Genomic DNA, 21,007 nt, shown 5'->3' with positions numbered 1-21,007 from the left:
TACCAGTACCAGATCAATGTGGAGCTATATACAGGGAGTACTAGTACCAGGTCAATGTGGAGCTATATACAGGGATTACCAGCACCAGATCAATGTGGAGCTATATACAGGGAGTACCAGATCAATGTGGAGCTATATACAGGGAGTACCAGTACCAGATCAATGTGGAGCTATATACAGGGAGTACCCGTACCAGATCAATGTGGAGCTATATACAGGGACTACCAGTACCAGATCAATGTGAAGCTATATACAGGGCGTACCAGTACCAGATCAATGTGGAGCTATATACAGGGCGTACCAGTACCAGATCAATGTGGAGCTATATACAGGGCGTACCAGTACTAGATCAATGTGGAGCTATATACAGGGAGTAACAGATCAATGTGGAGCTATATACAGGGAGTAACAGATCAATGTGGAACTATATACAGGGCGTACCAGATCAATGTGGAACTATATACAGGGAGTACCAGTACCAGATAAATGTGGAGCTATATACAGGGAGTACCAGTACCAGATCAATGTGGAGCTATATACAGGGAGTACCCGTACCAGAACAATGTGGAGCTATATACAGGGAGTACCAGTACCAGATCAATGTGGAGCTATTTACAGGGAGTACCAGATCAATGTGGAGCTATATACAGGGAGTACCAGTACCAGATCAATGTGGAGCTATATACAGGGAGTACCAGTACCAGATCAATGTGGACCTATATACAGGGCGTACCAGTACCAGATCAATGTGGAGCTATATACAGGGAGTAACAGATCAATGTGGAGCTATATACAGGGAGTACCAGTACCAGATCAATGTGGACCTATATACAGGGCGTACCAGCACCAGATCAATGTGGAGCTATATACAGGGCGTACCAGTACCAGATCAATGTGGAGCTATATACAGGGAGTACCAGTACCAGATCAATGTGGAGCTATATACAGGGAGTACCAGTACCAGATCAATGTGGAGCTATATACAAGTTAGTACCTGTACCAGATCAATGTGGAGCTATATACAGGGAGTACCCGTACCAGATCAATGTGGAGCTATATACAGGGAGTACCAGTACCAGATCAATGTGGAGCTATATACAGAGAGTACCCGTACCAGATCAATGCGGAGTTATATACAGGGAGTTCCAGTACCAGATCAATGTGGAGCTATATACAGGGAGTACCAGATCAATGTGGAGCTATATACAGGGCATACCCGTACCAGGTAAATGTGGAGCTATATACAGGGAGTACCAGTACCAGATCAATGTGTACATATATAGAGGGAGTACCAGTACCAGATCAATGTGGAGCTATATACAGGGAGTACCCGTGCCAGATCAATATGGAGCTATATACAGGGAGTACCAGTACCAGATCAATGTGGAGCTATATACAGGGAGTACTAGTACCAGGTCAATGTGGAGCTATATACAGGGAGTACCAGTACCAGATCAATGTGGAGCTATATACAGGGAGTACCAGATCAATGTGGAGCTATATACAGGGAGTACCAGTACCAGATCAATGTGGAGCTATATACAGGGAGTACCCGTACCAGATCAATGTGGAGCTATATACAGGGACTACCAGTACCAGATCAATGTGAAGCTATATACAGGGCGTACCAGTACCAGATCAATGTGGAGCTATATACAGGGCGTACCAGTACCAGATCAATGTGGAGCTATATACAGGGCGTACCAGTACTAGATCAATGTGGAGCTATATACAGGGAGTAACAGATCAATGTGGAGCTATATACAGGGAGTAACAGATCAATGTGGAACTATATACAGGGCGTACCAGATCAATGTGGAACTATATACAGGGAGTACCAGTACCAGATAAATGTGGAGCTATATACAGGGAGTACCAGTACCAGATCAATGTGGAGCTATATACAGGAGTACCCGTACCAGAACAATGTGGAGCTATATACAGGGAGTACCAGTACCAGATCAATGTGGAGCTATTTACAGGAGTACCAGTACCAGATCAATGTGGAGCTATATACAGGGAGTACCAGTACCAGATCAATGTGGAGCTATATACAGGGAGTACCACTACCAGATCAATGTGGACCTATATACAGGGCGTACCAGTACCAGATCAATGTGGAGCTATATACAGGGAGTAACAGATCAATGTGGAGCTATATACAGGGAGTACCAGTACCAGATCAATGTGGACCTATATACAGGGCGTACCAGCACCAGATCAATGTGGAGCTATATACAGGGCGTACCAGTACCAGATCAATGTGGAGCTATATACAGGGAGTAACAGATCAATGTGGAGCTATATACAGGGAGTACCAGTACCAGATCAATGTGGAGCTATATACAAGTTAGTACCTGTACCAGATCAATGTGGAGCTATATACAGTGAGTACCCGTACCAGATCAATGTGGAGCTATATACAGGGAGTACCAGTACCAGATCAATGTGGAGCTATATACAGAGAGTACCCGTACCAGATCAATGCGGAGTTATATACAGGGAGTTCCAGTACCAGATCAATGTGGAGCTATATACAGGGAGTACCAGATCAATGTGGAGCTATATACAGGGCATACCCGTACCAGGTCAATGTGGAGCTATATACAGGGAGTACCAGTACCAGATCAATGTGTACATATATAGAGGGAGTACCAGTACCAGATCAATGTGGAGCTATATACAGGGAGTACCCGTGCCAGATCAATATGGAGCTATATACAGGGAGTACCAGTACCAGATCAATGTGGAGCTATATACAGGGAGTACTAGTACCAGGTCAATGTGGAGCTATATACAGGGAGTACCAGTACCAGATCAATGTGGAGCTATATACAGGGAGTACCAGTACCAGATCAATGTGGAACTATATACAGGGCGTACCAGATCAATGTGGAACTATATACCCAGTACCAGATCAATGTGGAGCTATATACAGGGAGTACCAGTACCAGATCAATGTGGAGCTATATACAGGGAGTACCAGTACCAGATCAATTTGGACCTATATACAGGGCGTACCAGTACCAGTTCAATGTGGAGCTATATACAGGGCGTACCAGTACCAGATCAATGTGGAGCTATATACAGGGAGTAACAGATCAATGTGGAGCTATATACAGGGTGTACCAGATCAATGTGGAACTATATACAGGGAGTACCAGTACTAGATCAATGTGGAGCTATATACAGGGAGTACCAGTACCAGATCAATGTGGAGCTATATACAGGGAGTACCAGTACCAGATCAATGTGGAGCTATATACAGGGAGTACCAGTACCAGATCAATGTGGAACTATATACAGGGAGTACCAGTACCAGATCAATGTGAAGCTATATACAGGGAGTACTAGTACCAGGTCAATGTGGAGCTATATACAGGGATTACCAGCACCAGATCAATGTGGATCTATTTACAGGGTGTACCTGTACCAGATCAATGTGGAGCTATATACAGGGAGTACCAGATCAACGTGGAGCTATATACAGGGAGTACCAGTACCAGATCAATGTGGAGCTATATACAGGGAGTACCAGTACCAGATCAATGTGGAGCTATATACAGGGAGTACCAGTACCAGATCAATGTGGAACTATATACAGGGCGTACCAGATCAATGTGGAACTATATACAGGGAGTACCAGTACCAGATCAATGTGGAGCTATATACAGGGAGTACCAGTACCAGATCAATGTGGAGCTATATACAGGGAGTACCAGTACCAGATCAATTTGGACCTATATACAGGGCGTACCAGTACCAGTTCAATGTGGAGCTATATACAGGGCGTACCAGTACCAGATCAATGTGGAGCTATATACAGGGAGTAACAGATCAATGTGGAGCTATATACAGGGTGTACCAGATCAATGTGGAACTATATACAGGGAGTACCAGTACTAGATCAATGTGGAGCTATATACAGGGAGTACCAGTACCAGATCAATGTGGAGCTATATACAGGAGTACCAGTACCAGATCAATGTGGATCTATATACAGGGCGTACCAGATCAATGTGGAACTATATACAGGGAGTACCAGTACCAGATCAATGTGGAGCTATATACAGGGAGTACTAGTACCAGGTCAATGTGGAGCTATATACAGGGATTACCAGCACCAGATCAATGTGGAGCTATTTACAGGGTGTACCTGTACCAGATCAATGTGGAGCTATATACAGGGAGTACCAGATCAACGTGGAGCTATATACAGGGAGTACCAGTACCAGATCAATGTGGAGCTATATACAGGGAGTACCCGTACCAGAACAATGTGGAGCTATATACAGGGATTACCAGTACCAGATCAATGTGGAGCTATATACAGGGAGTACCAGTACCAGATCAATGTGGAGCTATATACAGAGAGTACCCGTACCAGATCAATGCGGAGCTATATACAGGGAGTACCAGTACCAGATCAATGTGGAGCTATATACAGGGAGTACCAGTACCAGATCAATGTGGAGATATATTTAGGGAGTACCAGTACCAGATCAATGTGGAGCTATATACAGGGAGTACCAGTACCAGATCAATGTGTAAATATATAGAGGGAGTACCGGTACCAGATCAATGTGGAGCTATATACAGGGAGTACCAAAACCAGATCAATGTGGAGCTATATACAGGGATTACCAGTACCAGATCAATGTGGAGCTATATACAGGAGTACTAGTACCAGGTCAATGTGGAGCTATATACAGGGAGTACCAGTACCAGATCAATGTGGAGCTATATACAGGGAGTACTAGTACCAGGTCAATGTGGAGCTATATACAGGGATTACAAGCACCAGATCAATGTGGAGCTATTTACAGGGTGTACCCGTACCAGATCAATGTGGAGCTATATACAGGGAGTACCAGATCAATGTGGAGCTATATACAGGGAGTACCAGTACCAGATCAATGTGGAGCTATATACAGGTTAGTACCCGTACCAGATCAATGTGGAGCTATATACAGGGAGTACCCGTACCAGATCAATGTGGAGCTATATACAGGGCGTACCAGTACCAGATCAATGTGGAGCTATATACAGGGCGTACCAGTACCAGATCAATGTGGAGCTATATACAGGGTACCAGTACTAGATCAATGTGGAGCTATATACAGGGAATAACAGATCAATGTGGAGCTATATACAGGAGTAACAGATCAATGTGGAGCTATATACAGGGAGTACCCGTACCAGAACAATGTGGAGCTATATACAGGGAGTACCAGATCAACAGCTATCAGGGAGTACCAGTTCCAGATCAATGTGGAGCTATTTACAGGGTGTACCTGTACCAGATCAATGTGGATCTATATACAGGGAGTACCAGATCAATGTGGAGCTATATACAGGGAGTACCAGTACCAGATCAATGTGGAGCTATATACAGGGAGTACCCGTACCAGAACAATGTGGAGCTATATACAGGGATTACCAGTACCAGATCAATGTGGAGCTATATAGAGGAGTACCAGTACCAGATCAATGAGGAGCTATATACAGAGAGTACCCGTACCAGATCAATGCAGCTATATACAGGAGTACAGTATCAATGTGGAGCTATATACAGGGAGTACCAGTACCAGATCAATGTGTAAATATATAGAGGAGCTATACCAGATCAATGTGGAGCTATATACAGGAGTACCAGATCAATATGGAGCTATATACAGGGATTACCAGTACCAGATCAATGTGGAGCTATATACAGGAGTACTAGTACCAGGTCAATGTGGAGCTATATACAGGGAGTACCAGCACCAGATCAATGTGGAGCTATTTACAGGGTGTACCCGTACCAGATCAATGTGGAGCTATATACAGGGAGTACCAGATCAATATGGAGCTATATACAGGGAGTACCAGATCAATATGGAGCTATATACAGGGAGTACCAGTACCAGATCAATGTGGAGTTATATACAGGGAGTACCAGTACCAGATCAATGTGGAGCTATATACAGGGAGTACCAGTACCAGATCAATGTGGAGCTATATACAGGGAGTACTAGTACCAGGTCAATGTGGAGCTATATACAGGGATTACCAGCACCAGATCAATGTGGAGCTATTTACAGGGTGTACCTGTACCAGATCAATGTGGAGCTATATACAGGGAGTACCAGATCAACGTGGAGCTATATACAGGGAGTACCAGTACCAGATCAATGTGGAGCTATATACAGGGAGTACCAGTACCAGATCAATGTGGAGCTATATACAGGGAGTACCAGTACCAGATCAATGTGGAGCTATATACAGGGAGTACCAGTACCAGATCAATTTGGACCTATATACAGGGCGTACCAGTACCAGTTCAATGTGGAGCTATATACAGGGCGTACCAGTACCAGATCAATGTGGAGCTATATACAGGGAGTAACAGATCAATGTGGAGCTATATACAGGGTGTACCAGATCAATGTGGAACTATATACAGGGAGTACCAGTACTAGATCAATGTGGAGCTATATACAGGGAGTACCAGTACCAGATCAATGTGGAGCTATATACAGGGAGTACCAGTACCAGATCAATGTGGATCTATATACAGGGTGTACCAGATCAATGTGGAACTATATACAGGGAGTACCAGTACTAGATCAATGTGGAGCTATATACAGGGAGTACTAGTACCAGGTCAATGTGGAGCTATATACAGGGATTACCAGCACCAGATCAATGTGGATCTATTTACAGGGTGTACCTGTACCAGATCAATGTGGAGCTATATACAGGGAGTACCAGATCAACGTGGAGCTATATACAGGGAGTACCAGTACCAGATCAATATGGAGCTATATACAGGGAGTACCCGTACCAGAACAATGTGGAGCTATATACAGGGATTACCAGTACCAGATCAATGTGGAGCTATATACAGGGAGTACCAGTACCAGATCAATGTGGAGCTATATACAGAGAGTACCCGTACCAGATCAATGCGGAGCTATATACAGGGAGTACCAGTACCAGATCAATGTGGAGCTATATACAGGGAGTACCAGTACCAGATCAATGTGGAGATATATTTAGGGAGTACCAGTACCAGATCAATGTGGAGCTATATACAGGGAGTACCAGTACCAGATCAATGTGTAAATATATAGAGGGAGTACCGGTACCAGATCAATGTGGAGCTATATACAGGGAGTACCCGTGCCAGATCAATATGGAGCTATATACAGGGATTACCAGTACCAGATCAATGTGGAGCTATATACAGGGAGTACTAGTACCAGGTCAATGTGGAGCTATATACAGGGAGTACCAGTACCAGATCAATGTGGAGCTATATACAGCGAGTACTAGTACCAGGTCAATGTGGAGCTATATACAGGGATTACCAGCACCAGATCAATGTGGAGCTATTTACAGGGTGTACCCGTACCAGATCAATGTGGAGCTATATACAGGGAGTACCAGATCAATGTGGAGCTATATACAGGGAGTACCAGTACCAGATCAATGTGGAGCTATATACAGGGAGTACCCGTACCAGATCAATGTGGAGCTATATACAGGGAGTACCAGTACCAGATCAATGTGAAGCTATATACAGGGCGTACCAGTACCAGATCAATGTGGAGCTATATACAGGGCGTACCAGTACCAGATCAATGTGGAGCTATATACAGGGCGTACCAGTACTAGATCAATGTGGAGCTATATACAGGGAATAACAGATCAATGTGGAGCTATATACAGGGAGTAACAGATCAATGTGGAACTATATACAGGGAGTACCCGTACCAGAACAATGTGGAGCTATATACAGGGAGTACCAGATCAACGTGGAGCTATATACAGGGAGTACCAGTTCCAGATCAATGTGGAGCTATTTACAGGGTGTACCTGTACCAGATCAATGTGGATCTATATACAGGGAGTACCAGATCAATGTGGAGCTATATACAGGGAGTACCAGTACCAGATCAATGTGGAGCTATATACAGGGAGTACCCGTACCAGAACAATGTGGAGCTATATACAGGGATTACCAGTACCAGATCAATGTGGAGCTATATAGAGGGAGTACCAGTACCAGATCAATGAGGAGCTATATACAGAGAGTACCCGTACCAGATCAATGCGGAGCTATATACAGGGAGTACAAGTACCAGATCAATGTGGAGCTATATACAGGGAGTACCAGTACCAGATCAATGTGTAAATATATAGAGGGAGTACCGGTACCAGATCAATGTGGAGCTATATACAGGGAGTACCCGTGCCAGATCAATATGGAGCTATATACAGGGATTACCAGTACCAGATCAATGTGGAGCTATATACAGGGAGTACTAGTACCAGGTCAATGTGGAGCTATATACAGGGAGTACCAGCACCAGATCAATGTGGAGCTATTTACAGGGTGTACCCGTACCAGATCAATGTGGAGCTATATACAGGGAGTACCAGATCAATATGGAGCTATATACAGGGAGTACCAGATCAATATGGAGCTATATACAGGGAGTACCAGTACCAGATCAATGTGGAGTTATATACAGGGAGTACCCGTACCAGATCAATGTGGAGCTATATACAGGGAGTACCAGTACCAGATCAATGTGGAGCTATATACAGGGAGTACTAGTACCAGGTCAATGTGGAGCTATATACAGGGATTACCAGCACCAGATCAATGTGGAGCTATTTACAGGGTGTACCTGTACCAGATCAATGTGGAGCTATATACAGGGAGTACCAGATCAACGTGGAGCTATATACAGGGAGTACCAGTACCAGATCAATGTGGAGCTATATACAGGGAGTACCCGTACCAGATCAATGTGGAGCAATATACAGGGAGTACCAGTACCAGATCAATGTGGAGCTATATACAGGGAGTACCAGTACCAGATCAATGTGGAGCTATATACAGAGAGTACCCGTACCAGATCAATGTGGAGCTATATACAGGGAGTACCAGTACCAGATCAATGTGGAGCTATATACAGGGAGTACCAGTACCAGATCAATGTGGAGCTATATACAGGGAGCACCAGTACCAGATCAATGTGGAGCTATATACAGGGAGTACCAGTACCAGATCAATGTGGAGCTATATACAGGGAGTACCAGTACCAGATCAATGTGGAGCTATATACATGGAGTACCAGTATCAGATCAATGTGGAGCTATATACAGGGAGTACCAGTACCAGATCAATGTGGAGCTATATACAGGGATTACCAGTACCGGATCAATGTGGAGCTATATACAGGGAGTACCAGATCAATGTGGAGCTATATATGTATGTATGTTTGTTTGTTTGTGTTGTGTCGGTATGTGTGTGGTGTGTTCGTATGTAGCGTTTGAATGTGTGAGAGATTTGTGTGGGAGTGACAGTGTAGTATGTGTGAGTGAGTGTGTATATTAAGTCTAGTGAGTGTGTGTATATGGTGTGTATATTAAGTCTAGTGAGTGTGTGTATATGGTGTGTATATTAAGTCTAGTGAGTGTGTATATGGTGTGTATATTAAGTCTAGTGAGTGTGTGTATATGGTGTGTATATTAAGTCTAGTGAGTGTGTATATGGTGTGTATATTAAGTCTAGTGAGTGTGTGTATATGGTGTGTATATTAAGTCTAGTGAGTGTGTATATGGTGTGTATATTAAGTCTAGTGAGTGTGTATATGGTGTGTATATTAAGTCTAGTGAGTGTGCATAGGGTCAGTGCAAGATAGAGTCAGTGCAGATAGTTTGGGTACCATTAATTGACATTTAGCAGTCTGGCTATTCAACAATCCTATGGCTTGGGTGTAGAAGCTGTCTTGGTGTCTGTTGGTCCGGGACCGTATGCTTCGGTACCATTTGCCGGACGGCAGCAGAGTGAACAGTCTATGGCTTGGGTGGCTGGAGTCTTTGGCAATTTCTCGGGCCTTCCTCCACACAACACTGGTGCTGTTCCAGGTCCTCTTTATTGCAGTCAAACTCTAAGAAGAGATCTCAGAAGAGATGTGCAGTGTCATTAACAGTATCTATAACATGGTTTCTGAGAATTCTCACTCACTGTCTGCCTCTCCGCTTTATCTCTCACTGTCTGCCTCTCCGCTTTCTCTCTCACTGTCTGCCTCTCCGCTTTCTCTCTCACTGTCTGCCTCTCCCCTTTATCTCTCACTGTCTTCCTTTCCCCTTTATCTCTCACTGTCTGCCTCTCCCTTTTATCTCTCACTGTCTGCCTCTCTCTCCTTCCTCTCAACTTCGCTCTTCTCTCAATATCTCTCTTCTCTCTCTCTCTCTCTCTTAGGTGAAGAGTGTGAATCTGTCAGAGGGAGAGCAGCTGTCAATCAGAGGGGTGGATGAGGGCGGGGCCTTGCTGGTTCTGGCCAATCACACACTGCTAGTGGAGGGTCAGGTGATCCGAAGTCCGACCAATACCATCTCAGTATACTACCGCTCCTCGCCTGAGGGGAGCATAGGCATGTTCCAGCTACACTACCAAAGTGAGCACACACACACAATCACACACACAGTCGCACAATATCACGCACACACACACACACACACACAGTCACACACAAAATTGTTCCTGTTTTTAATTTAAAGCCTTCATTAGGTCCTAACTACTAAGGGGTTGTTGATTCTCTGTCTACCTGATCTATTAATGGCCTAACCACTTAATCTTGTTTTGTAATCAATTAGCACTGTGATTGGATGTAGTATCAATTAACTGATTAGCTGTGATTAATTGGTTTTCATCTCATTAAGCAGCTGTGAGTGTGTGTGTGTGTGTGTGTGTGTGTGTGTGTGTGTGTGTCACCTGTAATGTCTTCCTCTGTCATCTCACACTGGTGTACTGTCTGTGTCAGTTCAGATAGGACAGGAATGGATACTACTTGCCTTTCACCTGGCCTGTCCTCTCCTCTCTCTGTTATTCTGGCCTATCCAGTCATATATCCATTAGTCTGGCCTATCCAGTCATATATCCATTAGTCTGGCCTGTCCAGTCATATATCCATTAGTCTGGCCTGTCCAGTCATATATCCATTAGTCTGGCCTATCCAGTCATATATCCATTAGTCTGGCCTATCCAGTCATATATCCATTAGTCTGGCCTGTCCAGTCATATATCCGTTAGTCTGGCCTGTCCAATATCCATTAGTCTGGCCTGTCCAGTCATATATCCATTAGTCTGGCCTATCCAGTCATATATCCATTAGTCTGGCCTGTCCAGTCATATATCCATTAGTCTGGCCTATCCAGTCATATATCCATTAGTCTGGCCTGTCCAGTCATATATCCATTAGTCTGGCCTGTCCAGTCATATATCCATTAGTCTGGCCTGTCCAGTCATAAATCCATTAGTCTGGCCTGTCCAGTCATATATCCATTAGTCTGGCCTGTCCAGTCATATATCCATTAGTCTGGCCTGTCCAGTCATATATCCATTAGTCTGGCCTGTCCAGTCATATATCCATTAGTCTGGCCTGTCCAGTCATAAATCCATTAGTCTGGCCTGTCCAGTCATAAATCCATTAGTCTGGCCTGTCCAGTCATATATCCATTAGTCTGGCCTGTCCAGTCATATATCCATTAGTCTGGCCTGTCCAGTCATATATCCATTAGTCTGGCCTATCCATTTTTTTTATTTAAATTGAGTCATTTAGCAGGCACTCTTATCCAAAGCAATTTACAGTTAGTGCATTCATTGCAAAAATAGATAGGTAGGACAACCACATATCACAGGTATAGAAAGTACATTCAGTAGAGTCCGAGCTTGAAGGTGGGGGGGGGGGGTTCAGGTTTTTATTTTATTTGGGGGGGGGATGTGTTGAGGTGAGGGGGATGATTATTTAAGATACTGTTTCAGATGTTTTCGTAAGATGGGCAGGTCCTCACTATCCTAGCTTCAGGGGTAAGCTGATTCCACCATTGGGATGCCAGGTCAGAGAAGACAGCCTCTAGGCTGAGCGGGAGCTGCCCACCCGTAGTGGTGGGTGGGTTAAGAGACCTGAGATGGCAGAACGGAGTGCTCGGGTTGCAAGGTTTGAGCATAGCCTGAAGGTAGGGAGGGGCAGTTCCTCTTGCTGTAACGTAGGTAAGCACCATGGTCTTGTAGTGGATGCGAGCGGGGTGACATGAGAGAACTTGGGAAGGTTCTGGATAAGTTGCAGGGGTTTGATGGCACAAGAGGGGAACCCAGCCAATAGCGAGTTGCAGTAGTCTAGACAGGAGAGGACAAGAGCCTGGATTAGGACCTGCGCCGCTTCCTGTGTGAGGTAAGGGTGTACGCTAAGGATGTTGTAGAGCATGAACCTGCAGCAGTGGGTCACTGCTTTGATGTTTGTAGAGAACAACAGGTGTTGTTCAGGGTCACACCAAGGTTCTTTGTACTCTGGGAGGGTGACACTGTAGAGTTGTCAACCGTGATAGAGAGGTCTTTGAGCGGGCAGGCCTTCCCAGGCAGGAAGAGTAGCTCCTTCTTGTTGAGCTTGAGGTGGTGGACTGACATCCAAGTTGAGATATCTGCCAGGCACGCAGAAGATGCATGTCGCCACCTGGGTGTCAGAAGGGGGGGGAAGGAGAAAGTAGTTATCTGTATTATCTGCATAGCAATGATAGGAGAGACCATGTGAGGATATGACAGAGCCTAGTAACTTGGTGTTTAGAGAGACTAGAACCGAGCCCTGGGGGACACCAGTAGTGAGAATACGTGGTGCAGACACAGATCCTTTCCACGTCACCTGGTAGGAGTGGCCTGCCCAGGTAGGATGCAGTCCAAGATTGTTCCCAGCCCTGAGAGGCTGGAGAGGAGGCAGAGCCTGAGACGCCCAGCCCTGAGAGACTGGAGAAGAGGCAGAGCCTGAGACGCCCAGCCCTGAGAGGCTGAAGAGGAGGCAGAGCCTGAGACGCCCAGCCCTGAGAGGTTGGAAAGGAGGCAGAGCCTGAGATGCCCAGCCCTGAGAGGTTGGAAAGGAGGCAGAGCCTGAGACGCCCAGCCCTGAGAGGTTGGAAAGGAGGCAGAGCCTGAGACGCCCAGCCCTGAGAGGTTGGAAAGGAGGCAGAGCCTGATATGCCCAGCTCTGAGAGGTTGGAAAGGAGGCAGAGCCTGAGACGCCCAGCCCTGAGAGGTTGGAAAGGAGGCAGAGCCTGAGACGCCCAGCCCTGAGAGGTTGGAAAGGAGGCAGAGCCTGAGAAGCCCAGCCCTGAGAGGTTGGAAAGGAGGCAGAGCCTGAGACGCCCAGCCCTGAGAGGTTGGAAGGTTGGAGGCAGAGCCTGAGACGCCCAGCCCTGAGAGGTTGGAAAGGAGTCAGAGCCTGATATGCCCAGCTCTGAGAGGTTGGAAAGGAGGCAGAGCCTGAGACGCCCAGCCCTGAGAGGTTGGAAAGGAGGCAGAGCCTGAGACGCCCAGCCCTGAGAGGTTGGAAAGGAGGCAGAGCCTGAGACGCCCAGCCCTGAGAGGTTGGAAAGGAGGCAGAGCCTGAGACGCCCAGTCCTGAGAGGTTGGAAAGGAGGCAGAGCCTGAGACGCCCAGTCCTGAGAGGTTGGAAAGGAGGCAGAGCCTGAGACGCCCAGCCCTGAGAGACTGGAGAAGAGGCAGAGCCTGAGACGCCCAGCCCTGAGAGGCTGAAGAGGAGGCAGAGCCTGAGACGCTGTTACGAATCTCTTTTGGCCCGACAGTCTAGGGGGGGATGGTAATGAGACCTGTAACATAACTCAGGCAAATTATAATAGTGACAAAGTAAAAGTGTGAACGAAATAACCAGGACAACTGAAATCTACTGTCAAACTCAAGGTTTATTTGAAAACACACGGTAATGGGGGGGAAGCAGGAAAAGGGGCTGAGCTGGACCCAAGGAAAGAAACAATAAGTATTCAAAAACACCCCTAAGCTAGACTAGCCTACTTTAACAACAGCTAACTAACCAAAAATACAGTGGGTGGTCCGCTCAGTTCTAACTAGTGTATTTAACAAAGTCTACCTACGGGTAGTGTATGCCCATGGGCGACTTGTCTTGGTTTCCCCTTTTCCCACCAGCAAACAAACACAAACACCATAACCAAAAACAATACTCACAGGTGAGGTCAAAGTGCTATGGAGGTGCTCAAACAAAAGAGAGGTCAATACACAAAGAGAGAGTGAAACAGAGAGACCTACAGACATGGCATTTACAGAGAGATTGAGCTCTAGAGCAAACAACTGACAGGGTTTTTAAACCAAAGGAAAGGAACTGTGATAGGGTAGGAAACAGGAGGAGATGTGTCTTCTGATTGATGATTGGATTGGTGACTGATTGGGGAGTGATGATTTTCACCTGTGAGGGGAGAAGGAGAGAAAAGAAACACACACACACACACAGGATACACACACAGGATACTGGTATCCGTAACAGACGCCCAGCCCTGAGAGGCTGAAGAGGAGGCAGAGCCTGAGACGCCCAGCCCTGAGAGGCTGGAGAGGAGGCAGAGCCTGAGACGCCCAGTCCTGAGAGGCTGGAGAGGAGGCAGAGCCTGAGATGCCCAGTCCTGAGAGGCTGGAGAAGAGGCAGAGCCTGAGACGCCCAGCCCTGAGAGGTTGGAAAGGAGGCAGAGCCTGAGACGCCCAGCCCTGAGAGACTAGAGAGGAGGCAGAGCCTGAGACGCCCAGTCCTGAGAGACTAGAGAGGAGGCAGAGCCTGAGACGCCCAGCCCTGAGAGGCTGGAGAGGAGGCAGAGCATGAGATGCCCAGCCCTGAGAGGCTGGAGAGGAGGCAGAGCCTGAGACGCCCAGTCCTGAGAGGCTGGAGAAGAGGCAGAGCCTGAGACGCCCAGCCCTGAGAGGTTGCAAAGGAGGCAGAGCCTGAGACGCCCAGCCCTGAGAGGTTGGAAAGGAGGCAGAGCCTGAGACACCCAGCCCTGAGAGGTTGGAAAGGAGGCAGAGCCTGAGATGCCCAGCCCTGAGAGGTTGGAAAGGAGGCAGAGCCTGAGACGCCCAGCCCTGAGAGGTTGGAAAGGAGGCAGAGCCTGAGACGCCCAGTCCTGAGAGGTTGGAAAGGAGGCAGAGCCTGAGACGCCCAGTCCTGAGAGGTTGGAAAGGAGGCAGAGCCTGAGACGCCCAGCCCTGAGAGACTGGAGAAGAGGCAGAGCCTGAGACGCCCAGCCCTGAGAGGCTGAAGAGGAGGCAGAGCCTGAGACGCTGTTACGAATCTCTTTTGGCCCGACAGTCTAGGGGGGGATGGTAATGAGACCCGTAACATAACTCAGGCAAATTATAATAGTGACAAAGTAAAAGTGTGAACGAAATAACCAGGACAACTGAAATCTACTGTCAAACTCAAGGTTTATTTGAAAACACACGGTAATGGGGGGGAAGCAGGAAAAGGGGCTGAGCTGGACCCAAGGAAAGAAACAATAAGTATTCAAAAACACCCCTAAGCTAGACTAGCCTACTTTAACAACAGCTAACTAACCAAAAATACAGTGGGTGGTCCGCTCAGTTCTAACTAGTGTATTTAACAAAGTCTACCTACGGGTAGTGTATGCCCATGGGCGACTTGTCTTGGTTTCCCCTTTTCCCACCAGCAAACAAACACAAACACCATAACCAAAAACAATACTCACAGGTGAGGTCAAAGTGCTATGGAGGTGCTCAAACAAAAGAGAGGTCAATACACAAAGAGAGAGTGAAACAGAGAGACCTACAGACATGGCATTTACAGAGAGATTGAGCTCTAGAGCAAACAACTGACAGGGTTTTTAAACCAAAGGAAAGGAACTGTGATAGGGTAGGAAACAGGAGGAGATGTGTCTTCTGATTGATGATTGGATTGGTGACTGATTGGGGAGTGATGATTTTCACCTGTGAGGGGAGAAGGAGAGAAAAGAAACACACACACACACACAGGATACACACACAGGATACTGGTATCCGTAACAGACGCCCAGCCCTGAGAGGCTGAAGAGGAGGCAGAGCCTGAGACGCCCAGCCCTGAGAGGCTGGAGAGGAGGCAGAGCCTGAGACGCCCAGTCCTGAGAGGCTGGAGAGGAGGCAGAGCCTGAGATGCCCAGTCCTGAGAGGCTGGAGAAGAGGCAGAGCCTGAGACGCCCAGCCCTGAGAGGTTGGAAAGGAGGCAGAGCCTGAGACGCCCAGCCCTGAGAGGTTGGAAAGGAGGCAGAGCCTGAGACGCCCAGCCCTGAGAGGTTGGAAAGGAGGCAGAGCCTGAGACGCCCAGTCCTGAGAGGCTGGAGAAGAGGCAGAGCCTGAGACGTCCAGCCCTGAGAGGTTGGAAAGGAGGCAGAGCTTGAGACGCCCAGCCCTGAGAGGCTGGAGAAGAGGCAGAGCCTGAGACGCCCAGCCCTGAGAGGTTGGAGGGGAGGCAGAGCCTGAGACGCCCAGCCCTGAGAGGCTGGAGAGGAGGCAGAGCCTGAGATGCCCAGTCCTGAGAGGCTGGAGAGGAGGCAGAGCCTGAGACACCCAGTCCTGAGAGGCTGGAGAGGAGGCAGAGCCTGAGACGCCCAGTCCTGAGAGGTTGGAAAGGAGGCAGAGCCTGAGACGCCCAGTCCTGAGAGGTTGGAAAGGAGGCAGAGCTTGAGACGCCCAGCCCTGAGAGGCTGGAGAGGAGGCAGAGCCTGAGATGCCCAGTCATGAGAGGCTGGAGAAGAGGCAGAGCCTGAGACGCCCAGCCCTGAGAGGTTGGAGGGGAGGCAGAGCCTGAGACGCCCAGCCCTGAGAGGCTGGAGAGGAGGCAGAGCCTGAGATGCCCAGTCCTGCGAGACTGGAGAGGAGGCAGAGCCTGAGACGCCCAGTCCTGAGAGGTTGGAAAGGAGGCAGAGCCTGAGACGCCCAGTCCTGAGAGGTTGGAGAGGAAGATCTGATGGTTCATGGTGTCGAAGGCAGGACGATGAGGAGAGAAGTCAGCTTTGGCAGTGAGAAGAGCCTCCGTGACAGAGAAAAGCAGTCCCGGTTGAGTGACCTGTATGAAGCCTGACTGGTTAGGGTTAAGAAGATGGTTCTGACAGAGATAATGAGATCAGAGATATAAGTTGATCAGAGACAGCACCCTCAAGTGTTTTGGAAAGAAAAGAAAGAAGGGATAATAGAATATAGTTTTTGACTTCAGATTAGTCGAGTGTTGGTTTCTTGAGGAGGGGAGCGACTCGGGACCTTTTGAAGTCCGAGGTGATGCAGCCAGTGGTCAGTTAGGAGTCGATGAGGGATGGGAAAATGTCTCCAGCGATGGTCTGGAGAAGGGAGGAGGGGATGGGGTCAAATGGGCAGGCAGGTTGTTGAGCGGCCAGACCTCACTAGTCACAGGATTTCATCTGGAGAGAGAGGGGAGAAAGAGGCATATGGGAGTTCTTTGTGAGTGAGACCAGTGGACTCAATAGGCTGAGTGAATAAGTAGCGGATGTCGTGAACTTTTTTTCAAAGTAGTTGACAAAGTCGTCCACAGAGAGGGAGGGTTGGAGGATTAAGGAGGGAGGAGAAGGTGTAAAAAAGTTTCCTATGATTAGAGGCAGAAGCTTGATATTTAGAGTGGTAGAAAGTGGCTTTAGTAGCAGATGCAGAGGAAGAGAAGGCAGAGAGGAGGGAGTGAAAGGATGATAGGTCCTCCTGAAGTTTAGTTTTCCTCCATTTTCGCTCAGCTGCCCGCAGCCCTGTTCTGTAAGCTCACAATGAGTCACTCCGCCATGGAGCAGGACAGGAGGGCCGAGCCGGCTGGGAGGAAAGAGGACAATACGAGTCATAGGATGCTGTAAGCTCAGAGCAGGACAGGAGGGCCGAGCCGGCCGGGAGGAAAGAGGACAATACGAGTCATAGGATGCTGTAAGGGAGGAGAGTAGGGTCGACGAGGCAGAATCAGGAGACAGGAGGGAGAAGGATTTAGCAGAAGGGACAGATAATAGGATAGAAGAGGAGAGAGTAGTAGTCATCTCAGATCAAAATAGACCAGGAAGCCAACTATTGAATAGATTAGCATAAAATAGACTCCGGTGAAAATAAGATAAGCGCTTTGAGATAAACGCATAGAGAATGGAAATCTCTCTCGCTCCTCTTCTCTCTTATTTTACCTTCTATCTTTCACACTATCCCCTTCTCCCTCACCCTCTCCCCCTGGCAGTATTCCGTCTGAGCTGTGCCCTGCCGAGGAGGCCTCACTTTGGGGAGGTGTCCGTGCTGGACCTGCTGCCAGGGGGCACTGCCCGCTTCCACTGCCATATGGGCTACCACCTGCAGGGGGCAGTGGCACTCACCTGTCTCAACACATCTCTGCCTGTCTGGAGCAGCAAGGAGCCAAGCTGTAGAGGTAGGGAGGAGAGGGAGACACACGCACACACAGGAACACACACACCCACATCTCAATGCTTTGCTGCAGCCTGGAGCAACAACATGCCCAGCTGCAGAGCTGGGGAGACACATCATTTACATTTAATTTAAGGCATTTAGCAGACGCTCTTATCCAGAGCGACTTACAAATTGGTGCGTTCACCTTATGACATCCAGTGGAACAGCCACTTTACAATAGTGCATCTAAATCTTCTAAGGGGGGGGGGTGAGAAGGATTACTTTATCCTATCCTAGGTATTCCTTAAAGAGGTGGGGTTTCAGGTGTCTCCAGAAGGTGGTGATTGACTCCGCTGTCCTGGCGTCGTGAGGGAGTTTGTTCCACCATTGGGGTGCCAGAGCAGCGAACAGTTTTGACTGGGCTGAGCGGGAACTGTACTTCCTCAGTGGTAGGGAGGCGAGCAGGCCAGAGGTGGATGAACGCAGTGCCCTTGTTTGGGTGTAGGGCCTGATCAGAGCCTGGAGGTACTGAGGTGCCGTTCCCCTCACAGCTCCGTAGGCAAGCACCATGGTCTTGTAGCGGATGCGAGCTTCAACTGGAAGCCAGTGGAGGGAGCGGAGGAGCGGGGTGACGTGAGAGAACTTGGGAAGGTTGAACACCAGACGGGCTGCGGCGTTCTGGATGAGTTGTAGGGGTTTAATGGCACAGGCAGGAGCCCAGCCAACAGCGAGTTGCAGTAATCCAGACGGGAGATGACAAGTGCCTGGATTAGGACCTGCGCCGCTTCCTGTGTGAGGCAGGGTCGTACTCTGCGGATGTTGTAGAGCATGAACCTACAGGAACGGGCCACCGCCTTGATGTTAGTTGAGAACGACAGGGTGTTGTCCAGGATCACGCCAAGGTTCTTAGCGCTCTGGGAGGAGGACACAATGGAGTTGTCAACCGTGATGGCGAGATCATGGAACGGGCAGTCCTTCCCCGGGAGGAAGAGCAGCTTCGTCTTGCCGAGGTTCAGCTTGAGGTGGTGATCCGTCATCCACACTGATATGTCTGCCAGACATGAGGAGATGCGATTCGCCACCTGGTCATCAGAAGGGGGAAAGGAGAAGATTAATTGTGTGTCGTCTGCATAGCAATGATAGGAGAGACCATGTGAGGTTATGACAGAGCCAAGTGACTTGGTGTATAGCGAGAATAGGAGAGGGCCTAGAACAGAGCCCTGGGGGACGCCAGTGGTGAGAGCGCGTGGTGAGGAGACAGATTCTCGCCACGCCACCTGGTAGGAGTGACCTGTCAGGTAGGACGCAATCGAAGCGTAGGCCGCGCCGGAGATGCCCAACTCGGAGAGGGTGGAGAGGAGGATCTGATGGTTCACAGTATCGAAGGCAGCCGATAGGTCTAGAAGGATGAGAGCAGAGGAGAGAGAGTTAGCTTTAGCAGTGCGGAGCGCCTCCGTGATACAGAGAAGAGCAGTCTCAGTTGAATGACTAGTCTTGAAACCTGACTGATTTGGATCAAGAAGGTCATTCTGAGAGAGATAGCGGGAGAGCTGGCCAAGGACGGCACGTTCAAGAGTTTTGGAGAGAAAAGAAAGAAGGGATACTGGTCTGTAGTTGTTGACATCGGAGGGATCGAGTGTAGGTTTCTTCAGAAGGGGTGCAACTCTCGCTCTCTTGAAGACGGAAGGGACGTAGCCAGCGGTCAGGGATGAGTTGATGAGCGAGGTGAGGTAAGGGAGAAGGTCTCCGGAAATGGTCTGGAGAAGAGAGGATGGGATAGGGTCAAGCGGGCAGGTTGTTGGGCGGCCGGCCATCACAAGACGCGAGATTTCATCTGGAGAGAGAGGGGAGAAAGAGGTCAGAGCACAGGGTAGGGCAGTGTGAGCAGAACCAGCGGTGTCGTTTGACTTAGCAAACGAGGATCGGATGTCGTCGACCTTCTTTTCAAAATGGTTGCCGAAGTCATCTGCAGAGAGGGAGGAGGGGGGGAGGATTCAGGAGGGAGGAGAAGGTGGCAAAGAGCTTCCTAGGGTTAGAGGCAGATGCTTGGAATTTAGAGTGGTAGAAAGTGGCTTTAGCAGCAGAGACAGAAGAGGAAAATGTAGAGAGGAGGGAGTGAAAGGATGCCAGGTCTGCAGGGAGGCGAGTTTTCTCCATTTCCGCTCGGCTGCCCGGAGCCCTGTTCTGTGAGCTCGCAATGAGTCGTCGAGCCATGGAGCGGGAGGGGAGGACCGAGCCGGCCTGGAGGATAGGGGACATAGAGAATCAAAGGATGCAGAAAGGGAGGAGAGGAGGGTTGAGGAGGCAGAATCAGGAGATAGGTTGGAGAAGGTTTGAGCAGAGGGAAGAGATGATAGGATGGAAGAGGAGAGAGTAGCGGGGAGAGAGAGCGAAGGTTGGGACGGCGCGATACCATCCGAGTAGGGGCAGTGTGGGAAGTGTTGGATGAGAGCGAGAGGGAAAAGGATACAAGGTAGTGGTCGGAGACTTGGAGGGGAGTTGCAATGAGGTTAGTGGAAGAACAGCATCTAGTAAAGATGAGGTCGAGCGTATTGCCTGCCTTGTGAGTAGGGGGGGAAGGTGAGAGGGTGAGGTCAAAAGGGGGGAGGAGTGGAAAGAAGGAGGCAGAGAGGAATGAGTCAAAGGTAGACGTGGGGAGGTTAAAGTCTCCTAATCTGGGACCACCAGATTAGGGTGGCCGCGGCCACGCGGTGTGGAGCGTTTGTATGGTCTGTGCAGAGAGGAGAGAACAGGGATAGACAGACACATAGTTGACAGGCTACAGAA

The 21,007-nt window shown here is 48.5% G+C and overlaps 1 protein-coding gene across 3 annotated transcripts in view; it reads left to right on the top strand.

Moving 5' to 3' along the window:
• LOC115123700 (seizure 6-like protein) overlaps nucleotides 1–21,007 on the top strand; it is a 261,744-nt gene that overhangs the window by 213,470 nt on the left and 27,267 nt on the right. For all 3 annotated transcript variants that reach the window (XM_065017381.1, XM_065017380.1, XM_065017382.1), the window contains 2 exons: nucleotides 10,262–10,457; nucleotides 18,057–18,242. In XM_065017381.1, coding sequence (XP_064873453.1) covers nucleotides 10,262–10,457; nucleotides 18,057–18,242 — 382 coding nt within the window. The remainder of the gene's footprint in view (nucleotides 1–10,261; nucleotides 10,458–18,056; nucleotides 18,243–21,007) is intronic.

This window comes from Oncorhynchus nerka, linkage group LG4 (genome assembly GCF_034236695.1).
Source record: "Oncorhynchus nerka isolate Pitt River linkage group LG4, Oner_Uvic_2.0, whole genome shotgun sequence".
Taxonomy (NCBI): domain Eukaryota; kingdom Metazoa; phylum Chordata; class Actinopteri; order Salmoniformes; family Salmonidae; genus Oncorhynchus; species Oncorhynchus nerka.
Note: the sequence above shows the minus strand (reverse complement) of the source record. Positions and strands in the feature narration are given on the sequence as shown.